Genomic DNA, 15,825 nt, shown 5'->3' with positions numbered 1-15,825 from the left:
ATTCCTCCATGACGGTAAGATGCCAATATTTTCGACACCTGGTTTTCGGGTCCAAGTAGGCCTTATTTAAATATGAATTAACAAATTTGGAATTTTTATTTTCGTGAATCACACAGTAATTGTGGTTGTTGGTTGGACTGTTATTTTTTTCCCCCCAAAGGCGATACTACTCATATTAGAAAGAGTCTAGCTAGCGTAACGAAATCTCGGCATGAGTTCTAAATGTTCTTGTATCGTCAATGAAATCTCTTACAACATGATTCATGAGTCAGTCACTGAAATATTCATTGACCAGTTCAAGACTTTTTTTTTTAATACATTTAGAACATTTAGAACTACGATTGAATATATACCTTCCAAGTTTTTGAATATACCTAAGTTTATGGGGGGCAGGTGTGTTTGCTACTATAAAATGTTGAGTAAAAAAGAAAATGTAGGCCAAGTACAAACTTTAATATATATAAGTGTTGAACTATAGTATACGTATTACTGCATGCTATTGCGATATTATGAAAAATGCATACTTGTTGCATTTTAAAGTGTAAGTCGATATCATATAACAATTTTGTTATGTTTCTTAATGCTTGCGAAAATGAATACTTGCTACATATGAAAAGATGTACGAATGTTACTTGTTTGTTATTGTTATTTATGAGATGCTACTTACATTTCATTGCTTGCATTCCATTTCTTTTTTATTTATTTTTTTGGGGGGGGGGGGGAGGGGAAACTAAACAACTTATGTCACATGATCAGCTCTTGAAATGTTAAAGGTGGTTATCTGTTTTTCGCTAGTGTGATGCATGCTTCTTAATTTGAGCATGTTTATTTCCTAGCTTATACATATACTTTCTTTTATCAATAAGATAGATTTTTTCTTTAGAGTTCTTATTTCGTCTTATTTGTTATTTATTAGTTTTCACTTGTTTTTTTGTAATAGAAGGTAGTAGGTGGTATTCAAATACTTGTGAGTTAAATGACTTCTATTCCTCCAAGCAAGGCATGGATGAAAGAAAGAAGTCCCTGTCCTAAGTATCTGGAAGGTGTCGAATCATTTATGAAATTTGCCAAAGACCATTCAGGGAATGTTGATTGGTATCTTTGTCCATGTATAAACTGTCGTAATGTTGGTGCTGGAAAAACTTATAAGGTGGTCAAGGAACATTTAATTTGTGATGGTATATCCTACACCACATGGTATTGTCATGGCGAACCCATTATTGATGTTGAGCCAAACCAGGAGCGTTGTAGTGCATCTTCTAGTGCCAAGACTCATGAAAAGCTGAGCAGCCTCGGATGTTGGATTTGGTGAATGATGCTTTTAGGCGTGTTCTGCCCGAGAGCCTCGATGCGTGCATGAATGAATTGGGTTCACATGGGGATACTCATGCTGAACGTGGAGAAGATAATAATTATGAAAACAATTCACCTGAGGACATAAAAGCTAAAAAGTTACGGGATGATGAAACTCAACCTTTGTATCCCTCATGTGGAGTTGAGGAAACAAAATTGTCTGTTATAGTTGAACTGGTAGGCTTGAAGTCTACGCATAATTGGTCTAATAATAGTTTTGATGAGTTGCTTAAGACACTTAAAAGAGTTCTCCCCAGTGGTAACACCTTGGCAGAGAGCACAACTAATTGTTTGGAAATGATCAAGTCTCTGGGTATGAATTACATATCTATCTATGCATGCCCCAACAATTGTATGTTATATTGGAAAGATAATAAAGCTCTTAAACGTTGTACTACATGTGGAGAAGGCAGGTATAAGGATGAGTTTAATAATAAGTCCTCGCTTGTACCAAAAAAAGTACTGAGATACTTTCCTTTAACCCCAAGGTTGCGTAGGCTTTACAGGTTAGCCATCTTGTTTGTGGGTAATATTCATTTATGCTGTTTCCATATAAAATAAGTTGAAATATATTTTTTCTTACATATACTCTTGTAGCATTCCTTGGATAGCTGAGATGATGACATGGCATTCCAAATCAGCTTCTCCACCAGGATATATGCGCCATCCATCAGATTCTTCTTGTTGGAGGGGAATTGATACCGCGTCACCTGAATTTGCTACCGAGCCGTGTAATGTTCGCTTAGGCCTTTCAACAGATGGATTTAATCCATTTGGTAACAAGAGTCTTTCTCACAGTTGTTGGCCTGTAATGATTGTTCCTTACAATCTTCCACCTTCATTTTGCATGCTAAAAGAGTTTACTATGTTATCATTGTTAATTCCTGGGAAGCACAACCCAGGAAAAAACATTGATGTGTATTTGGAACCATTGGTGGATGAGTTGAAAGATTTATGGAACAATGGATCAATTGTTTTCGACTCTCACAACAAGATTTCTTTCACAATGAAAGCTGTTTTTTTGTGGACCATACAAGATTTCCCGGCATATGGGTATTTATCGGGTTGTAGAACTTCTGGAAAGTATGCTTGTCCGGTTTGCGGTGAAGATATATCCTCAATTAGGCTTAAACACGGGAGTAAACAAGCTTACATGGGTCACAGGTGCTTTCTACCGGATAACCATCCCTTTCGATCTCAAAAATCTCAGTTTAATGGGAAAGAAGAACATGGGAAGACTCCTAAACGATTAACAGGTGACAAAGTACTTGAAAAAGTTAAGAACCTTCAAAATGTGTTTGGAAAAGTAGCGTCTAGGAAAAGAAAGAAGCGAGAGGACGATGATGAGACTGCATGGTCAAAGAGATCGATCCTATTTGAGTTGCCTTATTGGGAGGTACAATTTTAAAATACGTTATTGTCAATTGTAGTTTATTGTCTATCGTTTAAACTATAATAAACTATAACCTTTGTGTCTTTATAGAATTTGGTCGTTCGTAACAATTTAGATGTGATGCATGTGGAGAAAAATATTGCTGAAAATCTCATAGGGGCAATAATGGGCACAAAAAATAAATTATCGTAATAGTTCAAGAAAGAGCCGAAGCTTTCCATTTCTAGAATAAGTGCAAATGTGAGTAACTTCAAACATTATCTTATTCATCATTATTTATAGCTGATTGTTATTGTTCTAGTCATTAGTTCCAATAGAAACCATGAATATGGACTTGTACAAGTAATTGTTAAGGTATTTTTTGCTTCCAAGCTTGGGTTGCAACACTTCTTCGATGGTTTTTAGGAACAAACTTATCTGCTGATCCAAGGATATGCGTTCACCCTACATGTAGCATGTCAATGAGAAAGTTTTCTTTCAAGGTGAACTATTTATAACTTGGATCAAAATGTAAGACTGTTACTAAATTGGTTCTGTCTCGGCAAGAATGCCGCTTTTGCTCCGGATGCATAATTGACACCAAAGTGAGAGGTTTTCAAGTTCGATGATCCATATATGAGGGAGGAATGGGTAGTCCTAGCAGTTAAGCTTATGAAGAGACAAAGGATTAACTTATTCTACATGAAACTTCAATAAAGGAAATATTTGTTTTTTATTACAAGTGTTTATGTTTACAATTGAAAGTAACCAATAAACTGATTATGTTTTACAGAGTAATGAATATTTACCGATTGATATCTCTGCAATCGCTTTTGCCGTTAGTGAATCTACCGGAGGCACCACCGCTGAAGTCTACACCATAAGGTGGGAAATTTGTATCTAGATATCAACGGAATTCGTATCATTGGCAGCGTTCTTGGTCAAAGTATTACTCTTGATTGCTATGTTCGCCAGGTACCTATTTAATCATATTTAATTGTGAAGGTAGACTAACTTGAACTTTATCAACACTCACGAATTGATTTCTGCTTAAATCGATGGAATGGAGAAAACCAGTACATTTACAATGAAAAGGAAAAAACTTTTTCAACTTGTGGGAAAAGCAAACTCTAATTTAGCGGATGTGATTTTGAAGCTTGGACTATTTGAGAGGTAATGGCTTACCTTATCATACCAGTAGATATTCTGCTTTACAATAGATACAAAAGGCAAATTAAATTTGGTTGATACAATGCCTCGTATTAGTCATGCAATCCTCTTGCATCAGTTTTTTCATTCAGATTTCTTAAAAGGCATTGAATGAAATTCTCTTGCTTCATTTTATTTCTTCTCATAATCATTGCATACTTGGGCCATGGATGTCAGTTAGACAAACTTATTTTATGCATAGTAGATATTCTGCTTTGCACCAAATTCAAAAGGCATATAAATTTTGGTTGGTACAACACCTCATACTATTCATGTAGTCCTCTTGCATAATTTTTATCGTTCAGATTTCTTAACAAGGGGTTGAATAAAATTCTCTTGCTTCATTTTGTTTCTTCTCATAGTCATTGCATAAATGGGCCATGGATGTCAATTAGACAAACATATTTTATGCCCAGAGAGGATCCACACTTTCTTCGTAAGCTAGACAGATAAATCATTTTTATTGTAAGTTTATTGGTGGTTGACATACCCTCATCATGGGTATATACTATCCTTTACTTTATTATGGGTCTATTATTTTTGTTGTTAGTGTAGTAATTGCAGGATCTCCTGCATTACTCTTCAAGGCAGCATATACTGCTTAATGTGTACCTTCTCGTGCAGCCATGCTAGTTTTGTATTTTTCATATTATCTATTGTTTGGAGGTTAAAGTTTTTTTTTTTTTTTTTTTTTTTTTTTTTTTATTTTGGTGTGAGTCTATTTTAATGTACATCTGCAACTAGATGTTGACTATTATATTATCACAGGTCAGCCTAACCTTCAATGTTTCTATGGATTTGCAATCAGCTTTTACGTGGAACACAAAGCAGGTATATATTTTGGTTTTAATATAGGAAGATATATTTCTTTTATTCACTCCCTTCGTCTTGCACTTCAGAGTTTAGCTAAATTTATCTATTTATTAACTTTTGAATGCTTAAGAATTATAAAGTAAGCTTTTTAAGCAGATGCTGGGGGAACATAGAAAAAAAGAGAATAAGAAAATGAACGTATAAAGTATATATCTCAATACTACCAAGAAGTATTGCTGCCAAATAATGTTTTATGCTTGTGCAATTAAACTTGCCTCAACATGCATATTTATTTATTTATATTTCTTTAGTGGTACATTTTAACTATGGAAACATGAGTACCAGTAAGTTCACTTGTGTGATTCACTTTGTCCAGTGTGTGATCCGCTCCATTCTTGAAAACTTTTAATCATATAAGATCCACACCAATTTAAGCTTAAAATGGTTTATCAGAAGAGGTTCTAAATCATTTCTGTTTCTTGAACTCGAGCTTCTATTGTTTGGGTTGAGAAAGGGACTAGGGTATAGGTGCATGTATCTCTATATTATGTTATGAGTTGTAAGACAGGCAATGAATGAAGAAGTTCATTCTATATGTTCCGTCGTCAGCTTTGAAGATAAAATTTCATTGAGATAGTGTTTTGCCCGGTGTCCAATAACAAGGTATTAACTCACTCTTTTTTCTGGTCCAGTTTGATTAGTCTGTTTTTAAATGTTTAAGTAATGTCATGGCTTCCTTAATGCTTAAGCCCTGTGGTTCAAAAGTACATTCCTCAAGCAAAAAATTGTATAAGTCGGGTGGCGAGGGGCCAATACACTAGTAATCTATCTCACAACGATGCGTGAGAAAGTGAAACCGATCTCCTCCGCCTCTCTAACTATGTTTGAATGGAAGAACCATTCCACTGGTTAAACGGCCAGCCCAAAAATTCGGCTGAAAAATGGGATGCTTTGCTATACGCATATGGTCTTGAGGGAGATTCCCGTGTAGTAGTAAGAAACCGGTTCTTCTTGCAAAAGCGAAACAAGAAAATAAATTTTCAGTCATGGATTGAACCTTCCTAACTCTTTTCTCGATTGTGGTATTATTTTCTGGTCTCCAATCATGAATTGTTTTTATCCCCATGTAGGTTGAAGCTATGCTAGATAAAACCATCGATTATATGTCAACTATGTTCATTGGAGCATCATGCTCGACATTCACAGGACATACTCCGACTCAGAAAAGATTGGTGTACAGGTTCAGTTTGTGATGAGTACCTTTGCAAAGGTGAGCAACCCAACTTCATAGCAGACACTGAATGAAAATGATTGACAGGTCAAGGATTGTAATTTGGAATGGCTGGCCATATGCTCCAACCCACATATTTCATCAAGACTGGTATGGTTGAGTTCCGCTGATTTACTTCATGTTGTTGTAATTTGTAACTTAGTAGAAGTGTATAGTATCTCTCAGTATATGTTCTTCCCTAGTGTGCTACTTATAATTAAGCAAGAAAGAAGCTTGTCGACGGTTATTGTGTTTTACCTGCTTATAATTTTGAATTATGCCATCTGGACGTTGATGTTTAACTTCTGCACCATTTAAAATTGTTAGATTGGATGAAGACTTGAGCTTTCAATATTAGCTTTCTCATTGTCCTTCTGGCTAAGCGGCTTTCTTTGCCGCTGAAAATGCAGTAGGGACAAATTGGAAAGGCATCTTGCAGATGCACAGATGTTTGACATGGCATGTATGGTTACACACAATGGCGGCGCCGCCATAAAATATGATACTAAATTTGTATGTAGAGGTATGTTAGCATGAATTCCTAAAAAAATGTGATCTATTTTTTTTTTATTGACTTCGGATCCCTTTTTGTCATGTTGATTTGTTTGTTTTCCTTGCATGAAATACCCTGTCTTCATGAGTCACCATTTTGTGTGCCTATGTTAATTAATTCCTAGGTTTTGTCTATTCCTCCTGGGAAATAATATGTATCCTTATTAGGGAAATCCTCCTCGGAAAATATATAGATTCATTACACATTTGTAGTTTTATATACTTTTCAGTAATCTAGGAAACTGAATGTATATTGAAAATATTCACTTAATAATTTCATCTCTTTGAACTTGTTAGGTTGATTGCATATTCTTTCTTTGCCGACGGTTAGAGCAGGAGCTGAGATGGTATTGTTGTCACTACTTGTTATTATGCTATCAATGTAACTCTAATTTGCAGTGATAGAAGTTTCGGTATTCTCCTACATTTGTTATGTTTGTCTAAATGAGCTGATCAATTCCTTGATTGTTTTGTTTCTTGAATATTTGTTTGATGATTGCAAGGTTCACAAAATTGAAACTTTATTGTTGTTATCACTACTCGTTTGAACGGGTAAGTTTCTACGAACATGAGAATTATATCATCTTGAATCTGTACATTTTTTTTTCTTGATTCCTTCATATGATAGTGTTAAACTCGCTTTCACGGCAATTCTCACATAATAGTTTCAATGATAAATAGCCTACTAGATACTTAAACCTTGATGTTTTCAATAGTGCTCTTTGTGTTAATTATTTGATTTTAGTGTTTAATATATGAATGCTATTATTAGGTATCTGGCCATAAGTAGTCTTGTACAATAACTTCCAGGTTCATTCAGATAAACTGAAGTCTACACTTGCTGGAGTGGAGTTGCACTGATAATGCTCCTGCCATGTTGTACGTTTGCCAATGCTTTGGCTAGCTGCTTGTTCCATCTCTAGAAAATAAATTCTTGAGGATTTTTACCCTCTTGAAAGGTTGTGCGACTCAATGAAAGACCAAATTGCATAAAGGTGATGAAGATAGGAATTTCAAAGCACAAATTGTTTTTTTTTCCCCATTATGTTCTTATTATGCCTTGTGTACTTTAAAAGCCTAGTTATTTATTGGCAATCAATAGCTTGAAAACATTGTAAATTTTGGAAAACCAATGTATAATATATCAAATTTTCAAATGTGTTGTTTTAGTATGTTTGTGTAATTGATTTTATGATATGAGAATCATGTAGTATTAGTAGCGGTGTTGGAGAAAAAATAGGTTCTACCAAAAAAATTAATTATTTAAAAAAAATTACTTTAAACAAATACGACGACGAATACTGTCGTTCTTGACTTCCCTAAGACAATACACCACGAAAATGCGTGTCCTAAACTTAAGACGAAAATTTATGACGGTTCAGTACGTTCTAGATTTGAAAATATGCAGTTGCAGGAAAAAGGAGATTTGAGACGATTTTGAATGTCCTAAAATTAACGACGGCTTTAAGTGTCGCAAGCCCGTCGCATTTCTAATTCGCTTTACCACGCATTTTCCCGTCGTTAATATTAACGACAGGGCTATACGCGACGAACTCTGGGACACCATTTTCCGTCGTAAATCTCGATTTAGGACGACAATTTCCGTCGTTTATGGCCTTTTCTGGTGTAGTGTCAAAAAGTGCAATTTAACCCTCGATTATGCCTCTTGTTTAGCCATCTTAGTGGACTAATAGTGTTTGTAAGTTATGTTTTATGATTCTACAGGTGAAAAAGAGAGTTTTGTGGAATATTAGAGAAAAAGGGATAAAACGGAGCAATTTGGAGCATTAAGGATCACATGGGAAGTCGTGGACAATCTTGGAGAAGGCCAAGGAATTGAAGCTATTAAAGATGCGACTTTGACCTATTTTAAAGCCTATTTGGAAGCCCAAGGCAAAAGGATTCGTTGCTTGGATCAAAGCCCGCAAAAGAGGATAGAAGGATAGAGCAAAAGAGGGAAAATAGACTTCCACGACTGGGACGCATGGATCGTGCGTCCAGACGCATTGCTCTCGTCTGAGACGCATGGATCGCGCGTCCAGATGCATTGCTCTCATCTGAGACGCATGGATCGCGCGTCCAGACGTATGAACCGACACTGTAGCCACTTCCTTCTCAGTTTTAGAGATGAGGTTGAACTCTGAAAGAAGTAGATTTGTATTAGGAAACAAATGACAGTTTGGAATGCTTCTAGAACTCATTGTAACCCCTATAAATAGAGGACCTAAGTGCCTCATGTAATTGGCCAATTCATTTATATTCTTGTCTCCAGAACTTGAGGCAGAGAGAGATTAATAATAAAAGATTCGGTTTTAACTAGTTAAGTCTTAATAAGTTAGTCTTTCTAGTCTTATGTTCTTCGACTCTTCTTCTTCTCGTTCTTCGTGTTCTTCCTTCTTTATGGAAGGCTAATTATCTCCTTTAAGGGAGGAGATGAAGCCGGTGCTTAAGGTTTAATGATTTTTCTGGTTCATGGTGTTCTTCAATCAGGTTAGTTCTTTATGTTTTTAGTTATTAGTTCCATTGCCCACACCAGGGGATGGAAGTAGAGAATAGGGTTCATGTTTTGCAATATTAATATCATGCTAGTGTTCTTTACTTTTCTTCTAGTAGTGTAGTTCTTTAGAGTTAGGGAAGTATTCTTTGTGTTGCCTTAAAAGGGGTAGCTCAGGGAGTGGTTGCCTAGGGGAAGTATTCTTTGTGTATGCCCTAAGTGGTGATTCATTGAATGGTCGCCCTATTAGGAAGTACTCCTTGATGTTGCTCTCGGTAATACATTGAATGGCTGCCCGAGTGATAAGAGCCCAAAACTGTAGTTTTAACCCCTTAACAATCATACTTTTAGACTAATTATGCGAGTAATAAATAAGAGTTAATGCTGATTACGTGTTTTTATGTATTTCAGGAATTGAAGTCAATTATGTGCAGAAATGTGACACTTTGGCGAGATAAAGGAGCAAGGGTTGGTTGCTAAGAAGTTCTGTGATTAAAGGTCAAGATTCAAGGAGACAAAGCCTTTGTAAAAAGTCAACACGGGAAGAAATAGTGCACAAGTCAACAGAATATCCGAAGACCATGTCTTTGGACTCAGACCTTGGAATTGGACCTACCATATATCAAAACGGCCGGCTTGGAAAGAGCTTTCTAATGGTCCAAGCCTTGACCCAATCAGAGGAGCAGAAATGGATGAAATGTCTACTAAAGTCAAAGCTAGCTGAAACGGGCTCTGTGGACTGAAGAAATTGGGCTTTGGGCTCTATTTTCCGGCCCAAAACATGGCTCCTCAGCCCATGCATGAAAATGTGGATCTGGTCCCCTCCTTTACAAAAGACAAAACTTAGCTCTTAAGAAAGATATAGATAGATAGCTTAGAATAGAAAGTAGCCATTAGAGATAATCTAGATCTAGTTTTGAGTTCTTGAATTAGTTAATTAATTAGTTTTCATTCCATTAATTAGTTTCATTCCTTGTTTTAGATTAGTTATTGGAATCATTTTTTATCATTCATTTGATAAATAAAATAGTTAGTTCTTGTTAAATTCGATTTTGTTATTTAAATTTATTTAGATCTAATTTCAATTCTTGTTATTTAATGATTTCTTATGTGTTAATTTAGATTTCAATTATTGTTTAGTTGAATTTAATAAAGTTAGAATCTTTATATGATGTCTAGTTTTAATTCAATTGGAAATGATAGTTTGATGAATCAAGACTAAACCTCCATTAGAGGGGTTTGATGAAGCCTTGATGAAAACTTAATTATGTAGTGTAGAATCATTGTAAAAGTCTATTCTACTCTAGAAGGTCAATGATTCGCCATGAGAATGGGTGGACTTCCTCGCATGCTAGTTATGAATTGGTAGAGATGCCATGTATAATTAGTGATTAGAACGACCAATTCTTACCGTAAGAACGTAAGAATTGGATTACGACGATCTATGCTAGTATATTAAGTTGGATTCAGAGTGGATTCAATTCCACCCTAATTCTTTATCTAGATTCAAACCTTAGCATTCTGTCATTTCGTTATTCATATCTAGTTAGGTTAAATTTGCATCGTAGTATAAATCCCACCATTACTCTCATTAGACTTTAGATAGACTAGCAATTATAGGAAACTTGAATACTAAAGAACTAGGTGTGGAACGAATATTTTACTCCACTCTATTTAGATAGATTCGAGAGTATAATAAATCTTTGATAAGCAATCTAGCATCGTAATAAGTTTAGTTTTACTTGCGTTCAGAGTTTCATTGCTTTATTCCGTAGGTAAAACTATTTGTGCATTTAATGCTTTCTTGTTTTTCTTATATTAAAAATCTTATTCATAAAAAAAAAAAAAAAATTGTTAAAATCACAAACATAGTAAGTTAAGAAGTCTCGGAAATCTGACTTTAAAAGACCCACTTTTAAAAACAAATTTTCTCAACTTTTTTGTCTAAAATTTGTTTGGGGGTGGGGTGTCCGTTTTCTGTACTTGATTGTTCAACTTTCCAATTGTGTTGCTTATGCCATTTAATCGTATTCCAATTCGGGTAGACATTATCTATGAATTTAGATTTCATTCGTTCGCATAACTTACGTCACACACGCACTTCGAGGTGTTTTCCATTTTCCTATATGTCACCCACGATCGGAATAGAGTGTTTTATGGATCATTAGATTGGAAATTCTCTTATGATAATTTCCATATCTCATTCGCAAAAATCAGACCGGTAACGAAGCGGCAATTTTAGTTTGAAGTTGCGCTAAAAATCAAATTTTTTTGGGATTTGAATTGGGCTTGGGCCCAAGCCCACAGTACAACCCAAGAACGCATTGCGTTCTTCTTCTTCATCTTCCCACTTCCGCCATTAACAACTTCAAACCCTAACATAAAAATAAAAATAAAAAGAAACTTCAATACACCCACGCCCACAATACAATTCCAACTTCAAATCTTCTCCACAACCTCTCCCACCACCATTTCCAACAATTTCAACCACCGAAAACATCCAAAAATCAAAGAATTTCAAACTGCCACCACCACCACCGCGCCTCCTGCCATTATTTTTAGTTAGGGTGTTTTAAAACTGGTCTCCCTACCTTATTCAAACCCACAAATCTTATCAAAACTCCAATGGCTCAAAGACGTCGGATATTGCCGGAGCACGCATTTACTGCCGACCAATTCGCGCTGTTTTACGGTGACGAGATGGTTAGGAGAGATTGGAGTGGTTTGTGGTACTCGACAAATGATTTTTACCATGAAGATTTGGTCCGAGAGTTTTATAGGACGAGGGAGTTGGATGGGAATAGAATTTTTGTTAAAGTGGCTGGGAGGAGGAGAGAGGTATCTACTGGGTTGTTGGCTGAGATTTTAGGCATTCCGCCTAGACGCCATCTCGATGCCACATTATAGGATTCCTAATTTACTGTGGTCGAGCCTTTGATGAACGCGACTATTTCGAAAGGGAACTACAATACGAGCTCGCATTGTGTTCGCCCGATCGTCTCCAACCAACCCGGTCAGGTAGCTCGATTGGTAGGAATGTCATAGGGAAGGAGAAAGTCAGCGACATCAGTCTGAACCGCCTTCACGTTCTATGGATACTCCAGGAGCAGAAGTATAAGTTCTGTATTTTGGAGTTTTTGCATAACATGATTAGGGGAGTTGGAAAGAGTATTGCACCTCTCCCTATTTTGATAACGAAGATCATGATGACCTTGAGAGCGACTCCGACGTCTGATAGGATTTGCCTGAAAGAGCACCGAAATCCTTATATTTATACGAAGTGTGTCCAACGAGTTTAGAGGTTGCCTGAAGAGAGGGTAGTTGAAGAGACTGACTCGGAGGATGAGGAGGACACGGCATGTTTTGATGCCGATGCCTTAGAGAGGTGTAGGTCTGATAGAGAACGCATGTCGGTGCTTCATCATGGCATGCGTTCTCTAAACACTATTTGTGAAGATCTTTGGACTCGCCAAACTGTCATACATCGTAACTATGAGACTCGTGCCCAGCGTGAGGATGAGCGTTGGGAATAGTGAAGATAGAGTAGATGCACAGCGCGAGTTCCGAGAAGACATGCTTGCACGCTTTCCACCCCAGGGGGGTTCTTCTTCTGAGGAGCATTCTGTGAGGCACGAGCATCATCGCCACAAGACGAATGGCTCTGGCCCATCGGAAGCCCAAGAGCCATCTCCTTCTCGAGCACGTTCCACTACCAGTAGTGCGTTGTTTAGGGATCTTATGAGTTGATTTGTTTTATTCTATTTGTTTTCATTTAGTTCGGATGTAAAAATATTAGTTCAGTAATTAAATTTGAATTTGGTTGTTTTATGTTGTTTGAATTCAATTTTAATATAATTTGGTTATTTTGGAATTGTGCGTTGTTTTTATCATTAATCCCACCTTCCCGAATTGTTTGGGGGTGGTATTATTTATCTAGCATGGTTTGTTATATGATAATCCATTTTAGAAGTTGTTTTGGAGTGATGGTGGAGAATATTGTCGTAATTAGCATACCTATGATTAGATGTGGTGGTAGGAGAAAATCTAAGAGAATTTAGAAGTTACTATTCTAAATCCAGTATAAAAGATATTAGGGTTGTTATAGAATCAGGAATATGGTTTGTTTCCGTTTCCGGTTTTGGAAATTTATGTTTCCGGCAATTGCCTTAAAACGATTTGGAAATTTCCCGATTCGTTTGGAAACCCAACCCTATATAAACTTCGTTCATTCTCCACACAACACACATCTCTCACTTTTCACTCCCAATTTCCCTTATTTTTCCTTAAGCTCTTAAATTCTACTCCTCGAAATATCTGCCCGATGTAGCGCCACGCCCTACAACATCCGCGAGAAAAATTCTCCCCCTCGAGCGACTGCGCCCTCTCCAAAAACACGAAAGCACCACTGCGCCCAAAATAGTGGAATTCCGGTTTTTCATCCGAGCGCAAACCAGCGCCCCATCCAAGGCAAAAGTGAGCACACCACTACCCAGTGCACGGAACTTCGAAATTCACGTGGCGAACCCACGCACCTTTCCCGGCATAGGGTAAAAGCACCTCGCCACGCCCTCCGATACCACCGCGAAAAATTCTGATTTTTCATGGGTTATTCCAAGATCATTTGCAGCTGTTCTAGAGAGTAGTTTTGGATGACATCTCCTACAGTCATACCAGAACAGTATTTCGAAGATTTGTTTTCGAGCGACACCTATGGTGCTTGGTTTCGCGAGGTGATCATACAAGCAGGCTGGGAACCACTAATGCTAAGTTCTGATGAACTTTATTCTCCTGCACTTACATCTTATTTTTATGATAATTGTAAGTTCTTTGATAGACCGGATGGAGAACAAGTGTTCTCCATCACCATTAAGGATGAAACGATGGAAATTACCAGGTTCTTGTTAGCCTTTGCTCTCGGACTTGCTATGCTCGCTGAAATACAAGACTCATGGGCCTATTTGGTAGATAATATGTACCTCTAACTATGAGGATTTGCATGAGTATTATGGGGCAGGAATCTTTAGGATAGAGGACCAAGGGGAATATAACGTCACCCTTGGTAGCCTGTCCATGAACGTGGGCACAGTGATGTTCTTTATAATGCTAAACATATTAGGGGAGTGGCATTTTTCTTCTGCAAATGACACCACTTGCGACGTTTTTCTTGCTCTAGCTGAGGGACGTCTGCTATATGACCTTCCCAAGACATTAATGTCTAGTTTAGCACGAGCCCAGAACATGAGGCATAAGTATCTTCTTATGCCTGTTTTAGTTTGTCGTATTATGCTATGTTTCTTCCCTATTTTTTGTGCTCGTTACACGGATCGGGTTGGGGTCGACACTGTGAGACCCACCAATTCTATTATTCGATCTTTCCGTGCAATGACTTGGCTGGGATGGCAGGTGCAACCTCATTTGGTTGTCCCCTACACCCCATCCGACCAAGTGGTGCTAAACAGGTTAGCGATTATAGATGATACATGGCGTGAAGCCTGGCAAATCATCATGGCATGGCAGGACGCGAAGGAACCTCATCTCTTTACAACGGATGATGAGGAAAAGGAAGAGTAAGCGGGAGTGCAGGTAAGTTTTTAGTTTCAGTTAGTGTCTACTTATGTCCCAAGCAATTTAATTTCTTACTACCTCATAACGGGTGGAACCCCTATAGAGTTGCGTCAGTTTTATTTTCTATATTAGTATGTTATAACCTTGTTTTGCAGATGTTCTGGAATTTCACGCGTTTCAATGGTATTTTCCTACCCTCTTTATTTAAAATACTTTGAGGACAAAGCATGCTTCTTTTGTTTGAAGCGATAAAACACGTGTAATTAAGGCATCTGTTAGGATATAGATATGTATAATATGCACTTATTTTCTAGTTAAAAATTCAAAAATTTCAAAATTTCAAAAACATAAAAATAAAAAGTTTATGCTATACACTTAGGAATATTGGTGTTGTTTTCTTTCTCTATGCTCTTAATAATCTAGAAGTCTCACGTAGCTTTTGCATTAGAATAGTTTTTAGAAACTTGGGTTAATATGTAGGTAATAATCTTTGCATCTAGCTATAAATATATATTACATGAGTATCTATGATTGTTTGGCAATAAGTTTCTGAAACCTAGGCTAGAGTACTTATTCTACAAATCCTGTGAGAATATAGCCTAAAGACTTATATGAGTGAAACATTAGAGAAATGACACAAGGGAGAAGTAAAATCCGGATAGAGAAATCACACGTCCACTTGTTTGATCACTATACCATATCCTAAGCGAGAATTTAGGCCCTCTTTGGATCGATATAGCCAGAAATTCAACCCTTATGAAATTATTTTCTGCTAGTCTCCCCTCTGAGCCTTTCATTAGCCTTTCATAAACCACAAATCCTTTAACCTGTTAGAAAACAAATAAATAAAAAAAAAAATCAGCCTCCCTATTCTTAATAAGTCTGAGAATAGAGATGAAGAATAGAAAAGAGAAAGGCCTTTGAAATCAAGAATTTGTTAGTCGCTTCAAATAAGAAAAGAAAGTTTCCATCCAAATTAAAAAAAAAAAAAAAAAAATAATAGAAAATAAAGAGTTAGAACTCCAAAAATAGAATAAAAGGAGTCAAAAGCCAAAGAAAAAGAAAAATATGGCTAAGGATGGAAACAAAGTGTAGAAGCAAAAGTAAGGAACAAGGTTTTCTCTAGTTACATAAAATGAAGACTCTATTATCTCAGACTTGTCCTATTTGAATATCCATTTCCTTCTTTCTTAAACC

At 36.7% G+C, this 15,825-nt stretch overlaps 1 protein-coding gene and 1 long non-coding RNA gene across 2 annotated transcripts; both read left to right on the top strand.

The window, feature by feature from the left end:
* The first annotated feature begins 1,356 nt into the window (after positions 1-1,356).
* On the top strand, positions 1,357-4,539 carry LOC147473976 (uncharacterized). Its single transcript, XM_086586804.1, has 6 exons — positions 1,357-1,859; positions 1,951-2,749; positions 2,837-2,905; positions 3,029-3,100; positions 3,519-3,610; positions 4,485-4,539. Exons 1-6 carry the CDS (start codon positions 1,357-1,359, stop codon positions 4,537-4,539), a joined length of 1,590 nt encoding a protein of 529 aa, XP_086442930.1.
* Positions 4,540-5,957: 1,418 nt separating this feature from the next.
* LOC147473975 (uncharacterized) lies at positions 5,958-7,726 on the top strand. The gene is made up of 5 exons (XR_015210199.1): positions 5,958-6,128; positions 6,428-6,540; positions 6,867-6,916; positions 7,073-7,121; positions 7,342-7,726. It is a non-coding gene; the product is annotated as an uncharacterized LOC147473975 (long non-coding RNA).
* Positions 7,727-15,825: the final 8,099 nt, after the last annotated feature.

The sequence above is a fragment of the Coptis chinensis genome, unplaced genomic scaffold, assembly GCF_015680905.1.
Source record: "Coptis chinensis isolate HL-2020 unplaced genomic scaffold, ASM1568090v1 utg15082_pilon_pilon, whole genome shotgun sequence".
Taxonomy (NCBI): domain Eukaryota; kingdom Viridiplantae; phylum Streptophyta; class Magnoliopsida; order Ranunculales; family Ranunculaceae; genus Coptis; species Coptis chinensis.
Note: the sequence above shows the minus strand (reverse complement) of the source record. Positions and strands in the feature narration are given on the sequence as shown.